The sequence below is a fragment of the Mesoplodon bidens genome (assembly GCF_964165515.1).
Source record: "Mesoplodon bidens genome assembly, chromosome: 11".
NCBI lineage: Eukaryota > Metazoa > Chordata > Mammalia > Artiodactyla > Ziphiidae > Mesoplodon > Mesoplodon bidens.
In genome coordinates, this window is record NC_138167.1 from 61,134,678 (window position 1) to 61,158,348 (window position 23,671).

Here is a 23,671-nt window from a genome sequence, read left to right on the forward strand (position 1 = left end):
AAAAAAAATCCCTCTTTGAAAACAAAAATCCCAGAACTGAGACTCCAGAAGAGCTGGCGTTGCTGCAGCTTCATTTTCTTTCTCCTTCTTTTGTGGCGTTGCAAGGAACTGGAGAAACACTTCAACCCTCTCATTTTACAGAGGGGTAAACTGAGGCCCAGAGAGGGGAAGGGGCCCATTCAAGGCCCCCTAGTGACTCTATGGCACAGCTGGGACGGGAGACCGGGGCCCCTGACTCAGGTCCAGCGCCTGCGCCTCAGCAGCTGGTGGTCCTGGGTGAGAAGAGACGAGGTCTGAGCCTGTAGCCTGTTAAGATCAAGAGCAGCCACGGCCCTGGGTGGGACTCTGGGCACTCACCCCACTGAGGGACGTCAGCCAGGATGGGCAGGCCTAGACCACTGGGTGCCCTGGCACAGGAGAGGCCGGCACTCAGTAAATGCAGCAAGAAACCCCTGGGAGGAGCCCTGAACTTCAGGGGCAAGTCTCAAGGAAAGCAGGCTGCCTCTAATGGAAACCAGTCAGCGGGCCAAATGCAGCAGGACCCCCAGTCCCCGTGGTTTCCATGGGGATGGAGGCGGAGCCCTGGCAGGGCTGCGGCAGCAGATGTGGCCTGTGCAGGGCTGGCGTGGGGCGGTGGGAGGGGCGGCGCCTGGCAGCACGGCCCTGGGACGTGGCAGGCCCGGGGCTGGATTCGCTAACAAGCCTGGGGCCATGGGTCTGCCACCTCCAGGGAGCCTCCTGGATTCCTCGTTCACTCGCACTGGCTGCTCCAGACTAACTTTCGGTTCCCCACCCGTACCATCTCAGCCTGGGCCTGGGCCTCCTGGAAGGCACCCATGTTTGCTGAGTGACGGCCCCCTTGCCTGGGAGCTGGGGACAGACCCTAGCCCTCCCGGCTCTAGCCCTCCAGCTGGGGACCCGGCGCTCCACGAGGTCTGCCTCATCTGGTCCCTGACAGTGCCGCCAGTCCCCTCCTGCACCCCAAGCCGGGGCCGCCCAGAGCTGGCTCCCTAACCTCTCTGAGAGGTGCCCTGGAGAATCAAGTGGGCGCTGGGCCACCCACCCTGCGAGGCAAGGAAGCTGCAGGATCAGGGACAGAGTACCACACAGGGGGCCGGGCAGACGGGCACCGACAGCGAGGTCTCTAACACATAACGGGGCGCCTGTTTGCCGGCAGAAAGCTGCTTTCACAAGAGCTTATCCTGCCCTGCACATGGCACCCCGACACCCCTGTTCTACCCTTACCTGTGGGAGCCCCCTCACCCTGGGACGCAGCCATGGAGCAGACCTCAGCAGGTGCCGATGACACCCAACTCCCGGCCAGTCCACGGACCCCAAGATAAAGTGAGTGCGTCTCCACGGGAGAGAGGTCAGGGTCCTTCAGACGTTGAATGGTGCCTGCAACCAGCCCCAAGGAGAAAAACCTGAGAAAACCCCTGGGCTCCTGGTCTACACAGCAGGCTCCCCGTACAGCGGAAGGGTCTGGATTTGGCACAGAGCAGAAAGGACCGTTTTGAGAATGCTCAAGCCTGCAAGATGGTCTTGCCTGTTTTGGGTTTCTACAGCATCTCCCAAAGGTTTGACTCCTGGTGTCTGAGTGTTAAACTCTCTGTAGAGCTTCCGACATCACCTGGGCCTACAACCTCGTACACTTTCCCACCCTGGGCCGTAGGAACAGAGAGGAAGGATGACCCACGGCTCCCTCCTTCCCATCGCCTGCTGCCACACTGCGCGCTGTCCACGCCCGGCCAGCATTCTGAGCACAAAGGCCTGGAGCCTTGCCCAGCTGGGAGCTAGGGGGCTTCGTCAGCCCAACCGGCAGGCCCGAGATCCTAGAGAAACAGCAACCCAGGCAGAGACGGGTCCCGCGGGCCCCCAGAACCACCACAGTCTATGGTTCCTCAGGAGGGGAGGGATGGGGGCAAACCCTGGCTCTCCCTTGGGGCAGAACTCCAAGCCAAAGGGCAGGTCCTCCTGGTGATGGCTTTGTGGGGAGAACGCGCCGAGGTCAGCATTTGTGAGAGGGACCCTGTGCACGCTGTTCCCACGCCAGGGGGTGGGGGGAGAGTGAGGGTCCTGCAGTCACGGACCTGGGTTTGGGTGCAGGCTCTGTCACCTGCTAGCTGTGTGACTCTGGCAACATTCCTTGGCCTCTCTGAGCCTTGGTTTTCTCAGAGAGAGAACCGTTAACACCCACCTTCCACACGGGTGTCTTGTTTGTGCCCTATTCCGGCACCAGAACAGCACTGGCACATGCTGGCTCTGACTGGATGTTGAAACAAAACGGAATTGGGCAGATTAAATTTAAAAATGGATGTTTAAAAAGAGTTGATTAAAGTACTCGGCCCTGAGGACTTCCCTGGCGGTCCAGTGGCTTGGACTTCGCGTTTCCACTGCAGGGGGCGCGGATTCGATCCCCGGTCAGGGAACTAAGATACCACATGCCGCGTGGTGTGGCCAAAAAATAAAGAAAAAATTAAAACAAAAAAAAGTACTCAGCCCTGGGTCTGGCACTTAGTAGGTCAATGAAGGTCAGCTGTTCCCCGGCCGGCGGGGAGAGTGTGGGTCCTGCAGTCACCGACCTGGGTTTGGGTCCGTGACCCCCAACCCCAGGGAGCTGAGTCCTATTTGCAACATCAGACATCGGCTGGCCTCCCATGGCGGGAGACAAGTGCGGCCCCCGCCTCTCTCCAGTGGGCCAAGGCAGGGGATTTCTGCCACTCGGGTCCCCCCGCTGGTCCTGCCCCAGCCGGTCTCACTCACCCCTACCCTGGCAGCTGGACACTGACTGCAGGACACGCCTGTCCCTCGTGGCACCACCGAGGCTGGCTGCCGGGCCCAGGAGTCACCACCTGGAAGTTGTTTCCCTGGGCCTCCCGCTGGCATTGGTCACGGGCCGCTGGCATTGGTCACGGGCCGGGCAGGAGCACCAGGCCCGAAGCTGAGACCCTCGAGGCACACCCACCCACCCACCTGGTGCCGAGAGCCTCGGAAGTGCTGGCGACTTACTACTGCGTGTTCGCAGTGACAAAGGCGCCGGCCGGAGGGCACCCTCTCCACACCCCGAGCCCCCCACGCAGCCGCTGGAGGCCTCGGCCGCCACGGTGGGGGGCCGCTGGCTTGGACCCGGCGCGACGGGCTCAGGTGGGACCCCTCGTCCATCGAGTTGAAGGAAGCAGCACAACTGGGAAGCTCTGGCGGGCGGGACGGCGGGAACTGGCCGCCTGCCCCCAGGACCCCTCCGCCCACGGCGGCCGGAAGCGCGGGCACACCCATCGCAGGAATCCCGGGGCGGGGCCGGCGCCCAGGAAACTGGGCCAGAGGTTCCAGCGCACACGCTGCAGCAGCCCGGACCCCCGGAACCACCCCCGGCTCCCTTCTGAGGTTGGGGGCCCGGCTTCTGCCTCCCATCGTGTCCCCCGAGAGTCATAGGGACCCAAGGCAGGACCCTCTTCCCGGGCCCCCCACACCTGCTCCCATCAATGGCAGGTGACGGCGTTTTCCTCCATGAGAAACCTGTGGGTAGGACTTATCCTCTGCCTCACGGGTGGGGAAACCGAGGCCCAGAGGGGCAGGCAGCTCACCTGGGCGCCCAGGCCTCCGGGCTCTTCCCTCGAGGCCACAGCGAAGGACGAAACAGGCCAGCCGCCCGGCCTCCAGACAGGCTCCCACTTGCCGTGTCTGACCGCGCCCCGCGGCCGACGCTGTCGCCCCACTTTTAAGATGAAGCATCAAGGCCTGGCAGTAAGAATCATCCTTACCGAGGCCTTGTTTGCCCAAAGGTGGGCTGGGGGTTCACGCCGTCTCATCAAACCCCCCGCCCAGTCCCCGCTGTGTTCCTGGGGTGGGGGAAACGGCCTGCTCAGGCTCCGGGGTGTGCGGCTCAGGGGCCCGAGCCTGGCAGGCAGGCGCACGCACACACAGGCACACACATGTGCACACACACGCAGACCTGCACGGAAGGCTGGCTCTGCCACCAGAGGAGGGTGCCGGCACGATGACGCGCCCACCCCAGGCCTTCCGGCCGCTCCCGCCCTCGGCCGCCTTCCCCGATCCCGTCCTGGGCCTGCCCCGCCGCCATTTCCTCTCCTGGGCTGGAGGCCCGATGCCAGTCCTCCGGGTCTGCAAATGGCCGGCGTCCGGAATGGCCTGCCTCTCCGAGGAGAACGAGGGTGCCTGGCCGAGGCCCAGAGTGCAGCCGGCCCAGCTTCACGCACCTGGGTGCCTGTCCACCCAGGACTGGGAGATCGGCCCATCCAGCGGGCAGTGGAACGCCCAGCCAGGCATCTTCGGGGTGGCCCAGGGACCAGGGAGCACAGGACACCCGTGCGTATGCACACGTGTTACAGTACCGTCAAGGTGCACACACACTGGCAAAGGCACGCCATCCACATCAGGCTGCTGCGTAGACAGGCGTGTCCACACTATCACTTAACGCACCAGGCACACAGGCTTTGGAGGGCGGCAGGCCTGGGCTCGAATCCATCCCAACCATCATCAGCTGGTTGACCCTCTAAGGCTCAGGGCCTCCCCTGGAGGAATGGCGGTGATGACCCCCACCTTGCGGGCATTTCTGAAACTCAGAAATAAATCGAGGATGAACAGGATTTATGGGGTGCTGTCTATGAACTAAGTGTCGTGTCAAGCGCTTTATGTGTGTTACTGTGAGGTGGGGGCGCTTGCTGTCCCCGTTTTACAGATGAAGAAACTGAGGCACAGAGGGGTGAAATGGCTCACCCTTGATCAGCAAAGCCAGCAACTAAAAATGACTCAGCCTGAACCCCAGCCATGAGTTCTGGAGCTCATGCTCTCCTCCACCCACCCTTCTTTTCCAAACACGGAGAAGCCTGGCATGGTGGGAAGCACACAGTGGAGTATTGTCATGACTACCACTGCCACCACCACTGCCGTTACTATGACGCCATCGCTCTGAGGCTCTGACCCGGTAAGGCTGGGATGCTTCACTGTGCCTCATCTTTGAGAGCCCCAGACCAGTGCCACATTCACGGGGCTGATAATAAACACACTTCTGATGCAGAGACAAGAGTCAAAGACCAACATCAGAAAGGATGAAGTGGTTAAAAAAGCCGAGAGCGCAGCCACTACAGAGCGCAGCTCCCAAACGGCTCTGGCAAATTTCATCAACATTTCACTCTTCCTATTACTTCCCAACACCTCCGCCAACAGGTACATTCCTTAAAATAAACAAGCCGCAACAAAGCACTTCTACTCTGGAAGTTCCACAATTGGAAGGGTGTCGGGCGCATTCAGGACACAGCAGAGGGAAGCACCCTTCTCTCATTCAGCACCGCAGACGCTTGGGCGAGCTGCTCCTGGCCAGGAAGGGCCTCGGAGGCTGAGAGCTGCAGAGCCTGAATCCAGAATTTAGACACGCAGAAGTGACCGTTTCAAGGCAGGGAGGGGGCGGAAAAAGAACCCTCAGAACCGATTACCTCACAACGTGAGCAAATTCACAAAATAAACAGTTATTATCATTTGCAAATTATTGTGGCTGTAAAACTGCTCTGCCCTCACGTGTGTTGATACGGACCAATAAATTCTGCATTCTGTTATCTTGTGAGATAATTTTTTTTAAGTTTATAGCTAGTGTTTGTAGTTTACCTGTTGAATTTTTTTTTTTTAGTTTGGACTTAAATGTACCTTGAGACCATGCAAGATATTTATCATCTGATTTTTCAGAAGCTTCTCAAAATAATTTCATGAAAGTACACAGAACAACAAAAGGTTTAATGTCTTTCCTACAGAGATGATGAGGATATTAAAATCAGAAGTCCCAAACCCCATAATTTTTAATATAAATCTAGTGTTAGGCCGTTCATGATGCAAAAAAGATAAAAATTGGTAATTAATTAGAACATTTAAGGTCCTTTGCCATAGGGCATTTGGAGTCTTAAAAAGATGCAGATGAAGACCAAATTTTAAATTAAACTTTAATAAAGGTGATGGTTTTTCTGCTACTAAATTTTTCAGAGGATCAGAAGATCATTTAATAAGACTGCTTTTAAACACAAATGCAACTTGTTTATTTTGACCTCAGTTCTTCGAAATTGTCGACTCCACAATTGAAATATGCTGTGTGTTCCAACAAGGACCCGGCAGTCATAATGACAGACCAGCCCATCTGTGCTGTGAGAATGTATAATTTCAGTCTATAGTGGAATTTATATAGAAGCGATGATGTGAAAACTGCTATGTGTGGTACTTTCTTAAAAAAAAAAAATACTGCTGAGAAGTACTGGGTGCCATGGAGAATGCTGATATTTTTGCCTGATTAAAAAAAAAAAAAAAGATTCTGTGGAATTTTACTGATTTGGGGGAGGTAAAGTATTATTACCAGAGTTAAAAAAACTAAACGATAATTGATCACGTATAACTATCTCAACTTTATAAGGTGTATGCTGAAAAATGTGTTATCCATATATACTAAAACCATTAGATGAACATAATCTCGGTGGAAAATACTAATTTAGAATGAAAATGCTCATTTATGGAAATTAATTGATTTTATGCTGCTTGCCCCTACCTTGTCCAAAAATAAGATGAGTTAATTGCTCAGGAAATCTGCCTATCATTTCAGGATTTAGGATTAAAGGCCTATTCACCTACATTAATTATAATAAAACTATCATTTTGTTATCATAATAATTTTTTAAATGAGGAGTGGGCAGCTATTAAAAGTATAAATGCTTTAAAAATGATGAACCTTCCCTCTCCCCCCCCCCCACCAACCTCTCTATACTGTTGACTCTTTTGCCTTCAGAATTTATTACACTCTGGTTTTTTTTTCTATTACTTTTATTTTGTCATCAGTGTTTTATTTGGTGCTTGCTAAATGTTTGGGTGGAGTGATCTTCCAGCTTGCAGCAGCAGAATGTGGCTGTCATAATCATGAAAATGTTTTACTTATCTCTGCTCTATACGCCTGTATCTGCAGCCCCAAATCCTCCAGGATCGACTGCTGTCGAATCTAAGAACAAAAGCAGCCGCAGATACTCCTCGTGTGCGCTGAGCTCACTTTCAATATTTGGTGGTGTCTGCTCCAGCCAGCTGCTCAGGCCTGCACAAACAGGACCCCAATGCCTCCGAATCAGGAAAACAAAAACGTATTCACGTGGGAATTTTCCTCTTAGTTGCAATTCAGAACTTTCGGGGCCTGATTTTCCATTTTCCATAAATCAAGACCCTGGCTGCTACCCTCAAACGTGGGGAAACCGGGCCGTGTCTGCGCGGTGCTTTTGTCAGCCTGCCAGAGGGTGGAGGTGAACTCGGAGCCGAACCCTGCAAAGCCCACCTTTTAAATGCAAAGGTTCTGGGACCAACAGAGAAACTCAGGCAGCCACGGAGCCCAGCTCCCGGACGGCAGCGGTGCCATGGCTCAGGGACCCGAAGGTCTTCAAGGGAATCTACTCCCTGCCCCGCTGGCCACGGTTCAGGCCCTGGATGGTCAGGATGTCTTGGGCCACAGCTCTCCAAATGCGAAACCAGGATGAGATCAGAGCACAGGCAGACCCTGGGACCACTCAGGGCCCCCGAGGGTTGGTCTGGTGGACGTGCCCACATGCGCCCCATAAGCCGTCTGTGGGCAGGGTGGTTAGGAACCGGCACGGCAATGTTAGCTGCAACTCCCAGGCTTAAATAAGTGCTTAAAATACAAAGCCCAAAACAACCTAAAAGATTTTCCCCACACTAAGCTGAGAGCCGAAAAGAGCTTCCTTTTTTCCCCCCCTCCCAAAAAATAAAATAAAATAAAAGGGAGAAAGAAACTGGATCGCTCAACTGTGGACATGGCAGCATTAAAGATGCCGGACAAAATGAAAGGGCCTCTGTTTCTCAAAGCAGAATCCACCCTCCCGTGTGCCAGCCTGGCCCTGCCTGCCGAGGAGTTTGCTGGGAGGAGCATGGATGTTTCTGGTGTTTTTCCCTCTGCCACTCCTGGCATCGCCGAAAATTAAAATCATAATAATGATGATGATAATAATAATAATAAGACCTCCCCCCAAAAAACCGACATAACTGAGCAGGAGAGAGTAGGCCGTGCCTATTAATGCCTCCTGAAACATTTGTTCAAATTACAATTGAACATGCAGCTACTGTGAAATAACAAACATTCATTTTTATTGTGATTTCTAAAGCCTATAGCTTTGGATCTTAAAAATAAATGGGTTTGGCTGCTGCATTTTCCCTGCAGTTTTTGGAAGGGCTCACTTCACTGAAGATGTGGGGGGCTGGGGGCGGTCTGAAATAGAATTTTGAATTTCGGATAACCAATTAGAGGGAAGGAAACGTAACAGGCACCGAGCACAAGATGGCAGAGCCCTCGGCTTATCTCCAGCACGAGAGAAGGGAAGAAGGAGACTTACCCGAGGTGCAGGATGAGGAGGTTCTCAAAAGCAAGGAAGTGAAAACAGTGTCCCTCACCCGGCCGGCTGGTCACCGCGGCAAGCAGAGGAGGGCAGGGGCCGCTGGCCAGCAGGCCGTGCCCAGGTGCCAGCCCCCGTCCAACAGGCCCTCAGGCGCCTGGTCTCTGGCCACCATCGTCCATCGGTTCCTCGGTCCTGGCCGGCGCGGCCTGGGCCTCGGCCACCCCGGCACCCAGAGGCAGGGCTGCCAGGAGCCAAGTGGTGCTGGGGAGGCCCCGCTGCCAGCCCAGGAGGACGAGGAAAATGCTACTTTTGTCTCCTGCTCTCATCTGGCACTGGCTGCCCGGGGAGGGGGGGCCAGAGGCGGCCGCTACGGCTCAGCCCCGCCCACCGGGAATTTTTGAAAGATGCTCATGGGTGCCGGCAGGATGGCAGACGTGGCAGAGGCGGGTGGGCCGGACCCCCAAACCCACCACCGGGGGGGGGGGCGGCTGGCCAAGCGGGAGAGGGAGGGGGCAGCAGGAGCGTCTGGCCACTCAGCGGCCGGCCCGAGGAGGACGCCGGGAGCCGGGCCGGGCCCGGGCGCCAGCCCTCCCCGTGGACAGGCGGCGCGGCCCTGGGCGCCATGTTGCGAGCCGCCTGCCTGGCTGGGCTGCTCCGGGGATAGAGGCCACATTGTTCCCACGCTGGGCCCGGCTGAGGGGCAGGCGGCAGCCAGCACCCCGGCTGTGCTCCCTGGGATCCCCTGCAGCGAGCCCACTCTAGCCGATGCCCTGGGAGGTTATGCCGTCAGGCTTGAGAGCCGGACCACTGGCTTGAACCCAGCCTTGGGTCCAACTGGCCACCTAACCCCGGGCAAGCCACGTCACCTCTCCTGGCCTCAGTTTCCCCATCAGTACACGGGACAGGGGTCTCAGCTCCAGCCACTCCAGGCTGCTGTGACGACACAATGAAAAATGCACACAGCCAGGCCGCGGCGAGGGGCCCAGGGTCGGGCTCCAGGCCCATCACCACACCCCATTCAGACCGTCACAAATCCACCAGTTTCACCGAGGCAAATCCTCCACCACAGCGAGGAAAGGTGACCCGTGCCTGGCCTGGGTCAGTGGGCTTGAGGTTCTAACACAGGCACTCTCACTTGGAGATTTATCGGACCTGGTGGCCCTCTCCTGCAGGCACGGGCCGTGGCCGCTTGGCCAGCCTGCCCAGGTCTCTCCATCGGCCCTTTCTGTGGCCAGGAGCTGAGGCGATGACCGCCAGGCTGTCCCTGTGCAGGGTGAGCCACAAGGCTGCCAGTGTGGGCAGGGTCCCCGGGCAGGCAGGGCCAGCTCTGGGGGTGGAAGGGACCGCGTGGAGTGACCTAGGCTGGGCCACCGAGGCCAGAGTTGGCTTGTGGGCCCTGGGTTGCTCCCCGGCTTACGGGCCTTTCTGTGGCTGGGAGCTCCCCCTGCGCCCCGGCTGCCGGGAGTACGTTTTATTTTAATACTGCTTTATGCCTGTGCAGAGACAGCCATGCCCAAAGCACAAGGCCGGGGCGGGGTGGGGGGGAGCGAGAAGGAAGAGGCCAGGAGGAGCCCTCTGATCTTCGGGCTCTGGTCTCACGCACGCGGCCACGTGACTAGCTCACCAGCTGATGCCAGAGACAAAGCAGGTAGGATTCCGATGCCACGCGCCCGACCAGGAACGCTGGGAATTCCATTCCAGGAACTGCTTGGCACGGCTGCCAACAGCCTGGCCCCGGGAGGAGAGGGTCCCCCATGATCCGTGGGGAAGGCCACTGAAAACTGCGGGGCCATTTGGGGGCTGCCCTGAAAGGAGGAGGTGGGTACCCTCCCTCACCGGCCTCCCCGACACACACACACACACACACACACTCACACTCACACTATCACCACGAGCAGAAGTGGCCGCTGCTGTGCCCAGCTGGCTGCCCAGGAGATAAAGGCCTCCACCCCAAGGCCTGCGGGCCAGCGTGGGGTCCGGGACACAAGACATCAGCTAGGGCGGAGGGGCAGCCAGGCCCAAACCAGGCCCTTCTCGGATGCACTGCATGCTGTGAGGTTTGGCAGCCACGCCACAGTGCCGGGGCCAGAATCCCCATCCACAAGCCCTTCTCCTCCTGGCAGGGCGGGGAGGGCTCCGCAGGTGACATGCATGGACCCTGACATGCTCAGGACACACGTGGCCCTGCAGGCCAGCACCTGCGAGTCTGGTGCCTGCTCACGCCTGCTCGGAGCCCAGAGCTGGTGATGTGATATGCAACCCACCAGAGCGTCTCTTACTGTTAAAACATATGGAAGACTGAAGCCCCGGCTCCATCATTTCATTATAATTTAAAATGTAATTATAAAAGGCTGATTTGAATGTAAATATCGCTCTTAAACACATGAAAGGCGAATCTAGATTTAAGAGTCCCAAATCAGCAGGTAAATATTTCAGCTAAATGCTCTTCGTAACCATCTGAAATCCTAGAATTAAAGGAAGGGCGATTCACAGAAAAACCCAGCCCTGCCTTTAGAAACCGGGGCAACAGGGACAACATTCTTTTTTTTTCATCTTAAGGGGAAATTCTATTACTCCAAAAACAGAAAAAGAAAATGTGGCCTTTACTTTGTACGTCCCATGCACACATTTTCTCACCACAACTACCAGGCTCATTTAGCAATAATAACCATCACCTCTGGGGTCATATATCTACTCAGAAAACCTCTCAGCCACTGATCCAACAGTGGGCCTGGCCGGCCGTTTGCAGAGGTGCCCGATTTATCCATCCACACGGATTCTGAGCCATCCCTAGAGGCAAGACTCCTGAATCCGGACTGAAACAAGTTTCCCGTCCAAAATTTCACAGTGAGACTTTGCAGCATTTTACTTTCAAACCCCTCTCCATTAAAACAAACAAACAAAAAACCCAGTAAATAAAAGCTTGTGTTTTAGGGTTGTTCTGCCTCATGTCAGGAGATTTCAGTCTTTTCCATTTCAATTTTACCAACACTACTCGTGGCCTCAGAGACTGTTACGGTTACCCCCCAAAGAGAACTCTCTTCATAGCATTTTTTTTGGGGGGGGTTAATGCAGAAGGTGAAACAGACCACAGCTAAGAGGTTCCAGGATTTTTGTTTTTTTAAAGATGCAACAGCAATTTTAAAAACAAAACCTCATTTTTGAAGCCAGATATTATAATTTGCCAACAAAGTCTTTGGGGTAAAGGGGAAGCCTGACAGGGAGGGGCCCCCCTTCGTCCACCCTGATCAGGGCCACTCCCTCTTCTGTCCTCCACCTACCAGTCTGAGGACCCCCTAAGCTGGTGGGGGGGTCTCAGCCGATTGTCCACCACGGCCTTCCCAAAGCCAGGAAGACTGATTCTCCGATGTTTCCATCACAAGCCCCAGCCTGATCAGTTCCTCCCGGAGTCCCTAACGTGAGCCTGGGATCCAGGCCTTGCTTCCCAGGGCGCCTTTCTGGCTGCACTGAAGCTGGACCTTGAGCAGAAGCCAGGGTCGGCAGCTCTAGCACCACCGGCAGCCACAGAGCAGGGAAGATGGAGGTGGCTCCTAAGCAGGCCTCAGAGTAAAATCCTGTTCCTTCTATTTCTTCAGAAAATGTCCATCCGGCTCAACTCTGGGCTGCCAGGCTTGTCCAGCTGGAAGGGTGTTCGAGAGACCATGTGTGGCTTCGCCAAGTCAGGCCAGATCCCAGGTTCATCGGAGAACGGGATTAAGGGAGGAGTGAAGGACACCAGAGAATCACAAATATTGTCCAAAATTGCTCTTGGTGGCTTTCCCCCCACCCCCTGGGGACACCCTTCCTCTTCTTAAACTCAGACAAAGTGAGTTTGTCTCACTTCCATTCTGCGACCTCCCAGCAGACAAAGGCCGACCAGGCCTGGCCCGAGGGAGGCTCCATCCATCCCACGATCCAAAACCTGGCTACCTTTCCAATGCTTGCCAACATGCCCCCGTGGCCTTGCAGAAGAAATCACAGAGGAAGAAAAAATAAACTTGTGAAAGTTTAAACTCCACTCGATTAAAAAAAAAAAAAAAAAAAAGGCCAGACATTCCCACTGAAATTTCCCAAGAACCACAGGTCAGGGGACTTTCTTTTTTTCCTTTTCTGTAAATCTCATCCCTGACTGAGTTCTCAGGACCTGTGATGCTCAGACACTGGTGCTCCACTGGCCCAGCCAACGGGACACTGGTCAGCCCTGAAAATAAATATTTCATATAAAAGGTCCATTGTCTTTGCCCAGAGACAATTGTTGCTTTTTCTCCCTCCTCGGCTCCATAACATCAGAAAGCATGGCTGGTGCCATCTGGGGTTCTTTCTTGTTCCAACAAGATGTTTTGAGAAAGGGCAATCTTGCTGGGTCTTCCTGGATGGTCAGCTAAGAGAGAAAATTCTCCCAAAGCAAGCGTTTTGGTAAATGTTCCCTTGTATGGGGCCAAAGAACAATTAGCTCGTCAGAGTGGTGAAACCCTCCCATCCAACTGCTACCTGCATTGCCCGCAAGGAGGCTGGCGGCTGGGGTGGGCCACTCTGGACCCCTGAGTCAGGATGTCTTGCCCTGTCTTTCCCTGGTCAGCCCCCTGGGGCCAGCGCCCAGGTGGGCTCCTCGGGTGCCATCACTGGGGAAGTCTCAACTTCCTAGGTGCCGAGGAAGGGGCACCTCGTCCGTAAGCGCGTCCCTAAGCCAAGTCCCTGTGATAAGGGAAGTCCTGGCTTTGCAAGTTCCTGACAGTCTACGTTGAAAAGATCAAGGTTCACTTTCGCTACCACCTGGGGGGTGGGGATGGTAAACTCTCGGTGTCCTTTCTAATGAAACCAAAACTAGGTTCCCTGCTTCTTAGAAACTCAAAAATATAATAATAACTAGCAATAAAAATGGCGATTACTATTTACAACGAAAACAATTACAACAGCCATTTACGGCGTCCCTGCCACGTGCCAGGAACCGTGGTCTGTGGAAATAATGTTGTCTGAACCTTCCGAATGACCCTCCTAGGTCGGGATTCTTATTCTTGCTCTAGAGCTTGGGGTGCAGTCCCGGAAGGTGATGCCACTTGTCCAGGGTCCCATGGTGAGCCAGGGGTGGGGGCCGGATGGGAGCTGCCTGGACGTGAGCTAGAACACCCCGTTTCACGGGATTTCTGCAAGGGCATTCTCTGTTCTCCCCAGACATGCAGATACACCCTCCCAGCCCGACAACAGCCAGGTGTGATGCTTTTAAGATGTTTTCCTGCCCAGCCTCTGGGGCCTCCTTCCCGTCCCGAGCACCGTCCCTCGCTTGGGGCACATGTCGGTTTCCCCAGACACCAAGGAGCACCCACCCAGGCAAGGTGACCGTCAGGGTGGGAAAAGCCCTCTGGCCCCTCCCTGGGCCCCACCTTCTGCCTTCCGGTCAGGTCTTGTCCACGCCGGGGTGAGGATGGGAGCAAGTGAGCCCCGTGCACGGCGTCATCCATGGTGACCACAGGGACCCGAAAGTAGCCCTGCCGCAAAGCTCCCTGCTGTTTCCGCGGAGCCAAGCAAGATGCTGTCTGCACCTGTTCAGGTGGCGTGTGAGACCTGGGCAGCCAGCTTCACCCACGCCCTGGAGACGCCCAGGCCAGAATCGGGGGCCTCAAGTGGCCAGAGGCAGGGCACGGCAAGGCCCCAGTGCAGGCCAGGGGCCACGCCGGGCCCGGCCCTGGTTGAAAACAAAAACAAGAACACTAGGGCCATCCTCCCACCAGCCCGCCCCGGTCCATAAGACCCTGTCCCCTGCTTAGCACATTCTTTCCCTTAAATCCAGAGTGATAAAAACCAGACAGGCGCCAGTTTCATTTTCCGAACCTCGTCTTGTGGCCTCGTCCTCAAAAATACATTTTTATCCGGGTGAGACATCCCAACATAGTAAGAAGCCCCTGGTGGGACCCGGGTCTCCACTGGGAGTCTCCAGTGGAACTGGGCTGGCTCTAAGGACAAGGACAAAGGCAGGACAGGATGGCCTGGTGCCGAGGCAGGGCCTCCATCTGCGGGGCAGGCCCCGATGTTGGCAGTGGACTCTCAGCCCCATCACATTCCCTTTGCCCGGGGCACACATGGGGCAGGCGATGGGCCTCTGGAGCTGTGACGAACAGCAACCCCCCACTGAGTGGCCCTCGGATGCTCAGGCCTTGCCGTGCTCCCAGTGTCTGGCCTGTAGGCCCGTGGAGAGGGAGCAACCCATACCCCTTGTTTCGGGGTCTGTTTTAATCCTGGGGGATGCCCAACAGTCTGAGCAGAACGCCACACCATCCCTGCTCATCGTGTGCTACATTACGGGTCATCTGTGGACCTGGGAAAACGTCTCCCGCATTTTACAGGCAAGGCCCCGACAGAAGCTGGGCTTTCCGTAATTACTAACCCGTCACCGCCAATGCCACGGCAAGCAGCAGCTCCCGGCCGAACTGGCATGCCTTCTGCAGCTGCGCCCCGGTTTCTAAGATCACTCCCCAATGTCCCACCCCCGGGTTTCATGTCTGCTAACTGCCTCTGATAAAGTCATAAATACAAATGTAAAACAGGGGACCGAGGGAGAAGAGGATGGCCTAGCAAAAAAAGATGGCGAGGATAGCTCTACAGTACGAAGCAAACTTTCGGCCTCGGTGCCAGGTGGGCAAGACCTTATTGAAGTGGTCTCCTTGTCCCTCTGGGTTCTCCCCTCGGATCTGGAAACCAGGCAGCCCGGGGAGAGGGAGGCATGAGGCAGGCCTGGGCTACTCAGGCCTCTGTCCACGTTCCCGGAAACACGGCCACCGAGTGCCAGCTCACACTCCGGGGTGTTATGGAAACAGGCCCCCCTCCCCATTATTTTGTGGTCAAGGCACCCAGCAAGGTTGTCCAAACCACATCAGTAAGATGGGGGAGAGTAAAGGGGAAATCACACCTGCGATATGATCGTATCAAAAACCGGGTTAATCCCCCCCAGTTACAGGTTTCATTTTAACAGGATAGGTACACGCAAGTACAAACAAGCATTTGAAAATCCCAAATAGCTAGAACCAACAAACTAAAATAAAATGAACATAGTGCTGGCCTGCAGAGACTGCCTTGGCCTCTGAAGCCCAACTCTGAAGAAATTAATTTCAGTGTTACCTTAAAACCCTGTAATTACGGCCAATGTGCATTCCTCCACCCCCTTTCTTGCTCCCCACAAATTCCCCAGGGCTGCCGGCTGGGCCCGTGTGTGACCCACCTATAAAGGGGGATTTATTATGAAAAGTTATGAGTTGTTTTTCGTTTTATGCCACCATAAACAGCAGCTTCCACGCACAGGGCTTTCACTCCACCGGCCCAATCGGCAGTGCTTGACCGAGGGCCGCCCTAAACCAGCTCTCCATAAATGCCTGACCAGCAGAAAAAAATAAGAAGCACTGCTGGACTGTAGCTTCCAAGGAACCTTTCCGAACCCATCTAATCTAAAAACAGATGTGTTCTCTTCTCCTTCTATTCTATGTAAGATGCCTACTAACGGTATTTTATGTGTTCAGCAAAATTCTCTCCGGCAAATGGCCTGCACACACCTGAGATCGGAAGCTGTATTTCACAAATTCCAAGTTCCAGAATTTTAATGACGGCCATGGAGTTCTTGCAAGCTGGTGCGGCTTCAGGTTCAAGAACAACCTCCTTCCCGGGTCCCCTGGTCTGTGGAAGGCCTGCCCTACAGAAGGGCTCTTCTTAGAAATCCCTTCATTAATATTTAAATATTCACTAAGTAGCGAAAGTGAGAATGCACTTACCGGCCTCGAGAATCAAGAGTGAACCCAATCGAGACAGGGGCACTCTGCCCTTGTCGGAGGGACGCGCCCGGACGCAGCCGGCGCTGCGCTACCGTGCCCACGGCTGCACAGGCCCTCGGCCATCGGTCTGAGTCGTGGGTTCCAAGTGATTCTCTCCTTCACGCGGCGAAAGGGCAGAGAGCAAAGCGGTGCCATCTCCCACAACTCTTGGCAGGGTGGGACAGCTCCGGGACGGCGCGGGCGAAGCGCACGGCCAGGCCCCACTCCCCTGGTCCCACACCGCGCCTCGGACCGCGCTGCTCCACTTCTCCTGGCTCCGGCTTCCCTGTGTTGAACGACCGGACCTCCCCGCAGAGTGGCCCGCAGGACATGATCTCCACGTCCGCGACCTGCGCCGCGAGGGACCTTTGTCCCGAACGAAAACGAAAGCGCGCGGGGCCGGGGACGCCCACGCCCTGCAGCGGAGGTCCGCGCCGGCGCGCCCCGCGACTTTCTCCAAGTTCACGTGCATCCCGGGGCTAGCGGCCGGGCTCCGCGGGCCCGAACTTCCAGCGCCGGGCCGTCGGGCGCGCTGCGGGGTGCGGACGGTCACCGGACGGCCGGGCGGCGCGGGCCCGGGGCACAATGAAAGCCGCCGGGCCGGCGGACCGGCGGGCGAGCGCGGGGACAACGCGGGCCCGGCCTCCGCGCGGCCGCTCGTCTAGTGCGGCCGGGGCGCCGAATGCGGCGGCGGCGGCTGGGCACAGACGCGCCGCGCGCCCGGTGCATGCTAATGGCCGGCGGCCGCGCCATGAATTATTCAGCAGCGGCGCGGAGAGGGCGAGCGCGGCGCGGAGGGCGGCCCGGCCCGTGTGTCCCCCGCCACTGCGAAGCCGCCGCGGCGACTTCCCAAACTTTCCCGGGTCGGCACCGAGGATGCGGCCCCCGCGGCGCCTCCGTCCCCGCCCGAGCGCGCCGGCCGCGCTTCCCCCGTTGCCGCCTATTTTATGTCTTTTGTCTCGGAGTTGGCACCTGTCCCAGAGAGCGCGTTTCCCTGCCCACCCCTTCGCCGCCGGATCAGGGCGGGGGAGGGGGCACGGGGGACCTGGAGAGGAGGGGACGGGTTGGGGGGAAGCAAGGCGCCTACGGCCCCGCAGCCCGGGGAGACCGCCCGGGGGCAGCGGCCGTGACGCGCTCCCGGGCGCCCCTGTTCCGCGGGGAGGTCAGGGATTCGGCTGTGCCCGGAATACCAACAAGGCCGCCCGGGGCCCCCGGCCGTGCCCGCTGCGGGTGAGGACCGGGCGCGGCCCCTCCCCGCCTCCCCCGCCTCCGCCGCGCACCCTCCTCCCGGGGCCGGCGCGCGCGGGCGGGGCGGGCGGCGCGAGCAGCGGATTCGCCGCCCGGGCCCCGCGCCTGGGCCCGCAGCCCCGCGTGCGCGCCCCCGCGGGCACGCCGCTCCAGGGGCTCCCCGCCCGCGCGGTCCCGGCCGCCTGCCCCCGCGGGGTAGGGGGCACCGTGCCGCGGGGACTCATCAGCCTTCTGCTTCGCGCCCGGCGGCCCGCACGCCCCGGCCGCGGCCCGCCCCCGCCGCCCTGGCACCGAGGCGGCTGCCGGAGCGCGCTCGGCGGCTGCGCTCCGAGGCGCCGGCTGCCATGATTGCGGGCAGCGGGGCGCGCGCGCGCACGCTCGGGCCCGGCTTGGGGACCCGGGGCGAACCCACGGTCCCTGGCCTGACCGCAGCCCCGTGCGAGCCGCGGAGTGCGGCCAGGTCTCCAGGCTCATCCCTGCGAGGCTAGTGCTCGCCGTGGAGTTCTAGACGAGGCTCCGGGGCAGGGCTTGGGATCGACGGTGGCAGCGGGCTTCCCCCGGGGCAGGGCGCGCACCAGGAGGACCCCGCGGCGGCTCGTCCCAACACTGCCCGCCCGGCTGCGGGAGGGCCGCGGTGCCCAGTGGGGTGGGAGGCGGGGTTCAGAGGATCCTGTGAAGTGGAGGGGGGCAGCGCACTGTGCCCAGAGATGGGGGGCGCAAGGTGCCTGGTGGAGGGGGGGCCCTCACGGTGCCCGGGGAGGCATGGGATGGGCGGGGGCACCATGCCCGGAGCCGCTGCCCGGCTCCAACCTCGCTCTCTTCCTTCCCCGCAGAAACAACTTCCTGCTCCCCCGGCCCAGGGCGCAGGAGCTGCGGGGAGAAGTTCTAGGCCGCAGCTTTGCTATCTTGGAGCCGGACGACGACACTGCTGCCCACGGGCCGCGCGGTTCCTAACCGCGCCCTCTCCCGCGGTCGCGACCAGCCGGGCTCCAGGGTCCGGACACTGGTTAGAGTGACAAGAAGGCCGCAGCTGCTTTTTCTGCCTGCTCCGCAGGAGCGCCTGAGTGGTTTCTGGCGCTTGGGGACGCCGACACGGGGTCGCTGTGCTCGGACCCCATCCCCCTGCCTGGGCATGCCCTCTCTCGGAGCCAGATGGACCTGGTTGTCCCCGGATGCCCGCGACAGGGGCCCGAGAGAAAGAAGGCCTCCTGGGCCCCATCCCAGTGTCTCTCTGTGCCTGTCTCCCCGCCCCCCCCCAAGCCAGCCTTGGCATTCTAACCAGTGTCCCTTGACGTCACATCTCGCCATTTCTGTCAACCAATTGAAACTTGCCCGTTGTCATAAAAATATATATACTTTTTATGCCATTGGTAAATTCAAAAGTTCCTCGTGTGCCCTGCTTCCCAGGAAACTTCATTCCACCTTGGATTGGATGGCCCAGGCAGGGGCACTGGCCATGGGGCGAGGCTAGGCTGGGGCAGCTGGAGCAGCTCGGCCAGGGCCTCTGTTGCCCACTGACCCACCCTGGAGGCTCCCTAGACCCCCATGACCTTGGCCTTGAATTGTGCTAGACACACACACACATCACTGCCACCACCGTATGACATATGATTTGGGGAGGGGGAAAAAACAGGATCCATTAAGAAATCTTCCAAAATTACTTTCCTATGTGTTAGAATCTTACTGTGGCCTCTTCTTGTTAGAGATAGCTCCCCGCCCCCCGCCCCCATGAGAAAATTCAGTTTTAGAAAGTGGAGTAGAAATGTTTTCTGGTTAATCTTTTCACCGAAATCCTGACCAACTTTCACTTTCCATGGCTGCTGACACCAAGCCGAGAGAGCCCAGGCAGGGGTGATTTCTCAAGGGGGCGGGTTTCACTCTTTCCCTGAGGAAGGTCCAGGGTGGCCCTCCCAGCTTCCAGGACTATGGGGTCCAGCTTGGGAAGCCCAGGAATTCTGTGGTCCTCCTTCCTCTGAAAAGGACTCCGAAAAGGACAGCCTGAGACTCAGGAATGCCGGACCCACGTTCTAGCAATACGGCAGAGAAAAACAATCTCTCTTGTCCTTTATAATTTCCTTCACTATTACAGTTCCCAGCCCTGACTAGGACGTGTGGAGTAAGAGGACACATTCCCACGAGATGATTATGTGTAGGGCAGTCCCCCAAAGCCACACAGATCCTGCTATCATCCCCCCCCTGCTCCGGCCACGCCAAGGAAGAACCCAACCACTAACTGCCATTATAAATTCCCCCTTTCCCCATCTTTACTGTATGGTTCAACTACTTTATAAAAAACATATTAAAGACATTTTGTGGTTTAGCAACGCTGGGGACTCTAAAACAACAGAAATGCTTCGCAGACTGGGCTGAAGGCAGAGATCTAAACGCTGTAAGTACCAGGCCCCTTTGATACCAAATCTTGTTTTTCCAAAATAATGAGCAAGCCTGGTAACAACCAAACGGGGATTTTGAAAATAAATATCTGGTTACTATTCTCATGTAAAACCATTCCCAAGTGCAAACTCTAGAAATGCTTCATACCTTTGAGATATGTTCACACACACACACAAATACTACAACCAATACACCCAACAACCACACTATAATCTATTTATAATCACTTTTCTAAACACTATAAATATTATAACTAATGTGATATATGTTGTGTGATTAAATGGGTGGATTAAAACATTGAATTAAAAAAGCCACAAAGAAAAAGAGATTATCTTCCATTATGCCACTTACAACTTTTGTTCCATTGGCACAAATACAAATTTGACAACTGTATCATTACTGAAGGCAGTGACTAAATGCCAGGATATTAGCTTTGTAATTTTCACCTGAAATCATTGTATAATCATAGCGGCTTGCTATCCTTTTTATTAGCTGATTTTTTTTTCTGGCTTTCACACATAGTAATAAGTTAATTTAATGCCTTTTTCCTCCTCCCAGTTTTTATTTGGTAAAACAAGAAATTGGGTGAGTCAGAATAATATTCAAGAACACACACTCTTTTTTATCCTCTCTCTAGTTGGCAAGGATTTACATATAATTTGGTTGCAAATTCAAAAATCAAATTCTGCTTTATGCAAGGAAAATAATAGCACTCAGGTAATTCTATTGGGTATTTTTCAGGTTTCAGGTTTTTAAAGTCTCTTTCCAACTCGCTATCACATTATATTATTCAAAGTAAATAATATTAAAAAGCGTGCTCACATTAGCTAAACGGAAGCCTGGGAATTGACTTTGTTGAAGAATATGCTGATGGACAGCTTTCCTAGAGGAAGAACTTGGTCTCTGCCTGTGGGCCACACCATGCCCGCGGTCAGATATTTAAAAAATAAGTTCTAGGGAGGCTCTCGCTATACCAGGATGTTTATAGTATCAGCCTTATACAGTTATTTTTTCCTGATTTCTCCCAAGATTTGCCTAATGGGAATGCGGCCGGCCACTTCCTGCTATGCCCCGGCTCAGCCTTCGGCCGAAGCCCAGCCTCACAAGGATGGGGCACTTGAGAGTGTAGTTTCCCTTTTCTTAACCTAGCGACGTTTTAATAGTTTAAAATTTTCGGTATCCAAGACATTACAAGGACTTAGTAAACAGATGCATTTAATCTAATTAAAGCAAGCAGGATGAGTGCGAGTGAAAACTTACACTTTCACTGGGGTTTTGGACATTCGACTTGCCCACCCAAGACTCTCATGCTTTTAAAACTAGCCCGGTAAACCGGAGATGGCCAGTTTGTGGCAGCTCGTGGGTAAGATGCCACTTCTTCAGTCATCCCAGACAATGTGTCCTTTTGAGCAGCCTCTAAGGAGCTCTGGGTACCGTGTGGAAAGGCAGAACAGGCTTATGATTTTTTTTTTTTTCTTTTTGCCTTTGTCTCCAAGTAGTTTGTAGGTTTGGGATTCCATTTTGATACCTCTGTTTCGTAATAACTTGTACTCCTACTTTGTGAAGCCTTAATTTTTACTCTCAATTATTTACCCAAAAACCTATTAATTAGTGTCAATTTACCTTGGGTAAGCATTTTTTTTTTCTTATGGAGAGAGTTCAGGAGAGTGGACAGAAGCCTTCAGAGCAGTTAAACAGTTTATAGGGTCTCAGGCTGGTTAAGGAAAAGTGAGCAAGCATCCGCAGAAAGGATTCTTTCCTTCCACACGTAATGAAGCGTTTTTCAAAATCTTTTGCTTTAGTTTACTCAGTTTTTGAGTTAACTAGCAACAGAAATGAAACTCTGGCCATGGGACAAGCATATGTGAGGAACAGAGCACAGGGCAGGATACTGCATTACTAGCCAAGCCTCCCCGTGCAAAAAAAAAAAAAAAAAAAGCATGCTAGGAGAGCATTTCTATATCTTCTTTCTTTAAAAAAATATGTAAATATATATACATAGTGTGTATATATATATATATATATATATATATAAAATATATATACACACAAAGAACAGACTTGTGCCCGCAGCTGATAGTGATCAGTTGCATGCCGGGTGGAGCTCCACACCCATGCAATCACCTGTCTGGTTAGAAACCTTCTGTGAGCAGCTTTTTTATCATATTTAACACATTTTGGAAGTCCACACGTTCACTTTCCATGATGTTACCTGTGCATATGTATCAAAAAAAGTCTATCAACCCTGAGAGCATTCTTTAAGGAGTCAATTAATATTTTTCAATTAATAGGGGAGCTTTAAATAACCAGAAGTCTAAATTAATGTGATCATGTATATAAATATGTGACTCTACTGTATATTATACATACACGTTAGTATGAAAAATTTTCCCTTACAGATGAGGAATTACAATGAATATTTTTCATTCCAAACTAGTAACAACACAAATCAGAAAATATGAATTAAAGATGAACGGCCAATATCCCTGGTTATATATGCATATATCAAATGCCAAAGCTACATTCTTGGCTTCATATAAGGAATGAGAAAAAGCACAGGACAAACTAAATTTTTAAAAAATCAATACTACCTTTCAAAAAGATGTGGGTGCTGAATTTATTTATTTAGGTTGCTCAATTCTGCAATTTCTAAAATGGAATCATCATAAATTGGGAAATTAACACTTTTCTGAAGAATCTATTGTATGGCTCATAGCAATTTTTTTTAGCAGTTAAAGATATATTAGAATTTGGACTTTAACAGCTTCTGGTAGAAGGAGGTACCGATTTCCACAAGAATTAAAAGACATCAGAAAATCTGAAGAGTTTCACTCCCTCAATTTTCAAGGAATGCCTTCCTTTTATAGTTGAAAAGCCTCAATTTTTTGTGAAGAATTTTTTTGTATCTTATCAATCCTTTATAGGGGCCTGAAATAGTCATTATTCTTTTTGAATTATATCTAAGCAGAATTTAGCTATTAAGAATTTAAAGCAATTTTAAACTTTAAAAACTGTTAAATGTTTATTTTTTAAAAATTTAAATAATGCCGAAATGCTAATGTAAGTCAGTTGAAATTTTTTCTTCTCCACAGATGAAATGGGAATTTTGGTATCATTTCTTAGCCCTTCAGTCAGCTAGGTAAATTATAAGCCCTCTAGAATAAAGAAAAAACAGAAAGGAAATAAACCCTGATTTAGAACTCATATGGTTCAGTGCTAAATTGCAAGGGACAGCAGGAACTTTTTTAAAAAACCAAGATTTCACAGATGACTTCTTTAAAATGATTGCAACAAAACCTAAACTGCCTGCAAAATGAACCCATATAGAATGAGGGACTTTTGGGGGGGTGGGAGTGTCAATTACAAATTGTTTGAAATTTGACCACAGTGGTCTTATTTATTGAAATACCCCCATTTTATTTTTTTAAATCTAACATGATTTCACACAACACAAGTACTTTGCTTTATGCATAATGACACTTTCATTTTCCCGACTGCGTGTAAATATCATAGCTTTTAGAGCCGGTTAACAGAAAGACAAGGTTAAAGTTGGATTTTTCATATACGTCCTTTCTACAGAAAGTGAAGAAATGTCTCACCTAAATTTATCACTGCAAGACAAGATAATTTTTAATGGCTGCAAAAAAAAATGCTAAAAAAGAAAGCCAATGCTTTTGTTCTGTTTTGTTTCTTGCTATTTATAGAGCAACTTTTGGTGTAATTCCTAATTTTAAAGGAACTTGAAGTTCATTTTTTTTTTAACCAAAAGAAAGTGGTCATGTAAACAATCAGACAATAGGCGACATTAATCTTGAAAATAAGAGTCTATATAATTTTTACATGATGAAC

At 53.7% G+C, this 23,671-nt stretch overlaps 2 protein-coding genes across 6 annotated transcripts in view; one reads left to right on the plus strand and one right to left on the minus strand.

The window, feature by feature from the left end:
* LOC308625111 (uncharacterized protein) overlaps nucleotides 1-16,742 on the minus strand; it is a 36,320-nt gene extending 19,578 nt beyond the window's left edge. The window contains exons 1-2 of one of the 5 annotated variants that reach the window (XM_081249049.1): nucleotides 16,142-16,742; nucleotides 8,382-14,067 (exon numbers count right to left, since the gene is read on the minus strand). Coding sequence is in view for 1 of the 5 variants with exons in the window: in XM_081249046.1 (XP_081105172.1) it covers nucleotides 3,010-3,430 (421 nt within the window). In the remaining 4 variants the exon portion in view is untranslated. Of the gene's footprint in view, nucleotides 1-3,009; nucleotides 3,728-8,381; nucleotides 16,058-16,141 lie in introns of those variants that run through there. The other 4 variants (XM_081249048.1, XM_081249046.1, XM_081249050.1 and 1 more) reach the window with 4 other exon arrangements.
* A 115-nt stretch (nucleotides 16,743-16,857) lies between these two features.
* LOC308625113 (uncharacterized protein) lies at nucleotides 16,858-18,897 on the plus strand. The gene is made up of 2 exons (XM_081249052.1): nucleotides 16,858-17,410; nucleotides 18,262-18,897. The coding sequence occupies exons 1-2, from the start codon at nucleotides 16,863-16,865 to the stop codon at nucleotides 18,380-18,382; spliced, it is 669 nt and encodes a 222-aa protein (XP_081105178.1). The 5' UTR covers nucleotides 16,858-16,862; the 3' UTR covers nucleotides 18,383-18,897.
* The last annotated feature ends 4,774 nt before the right edge of the window (nucleotides 18,898-23,671 follow it).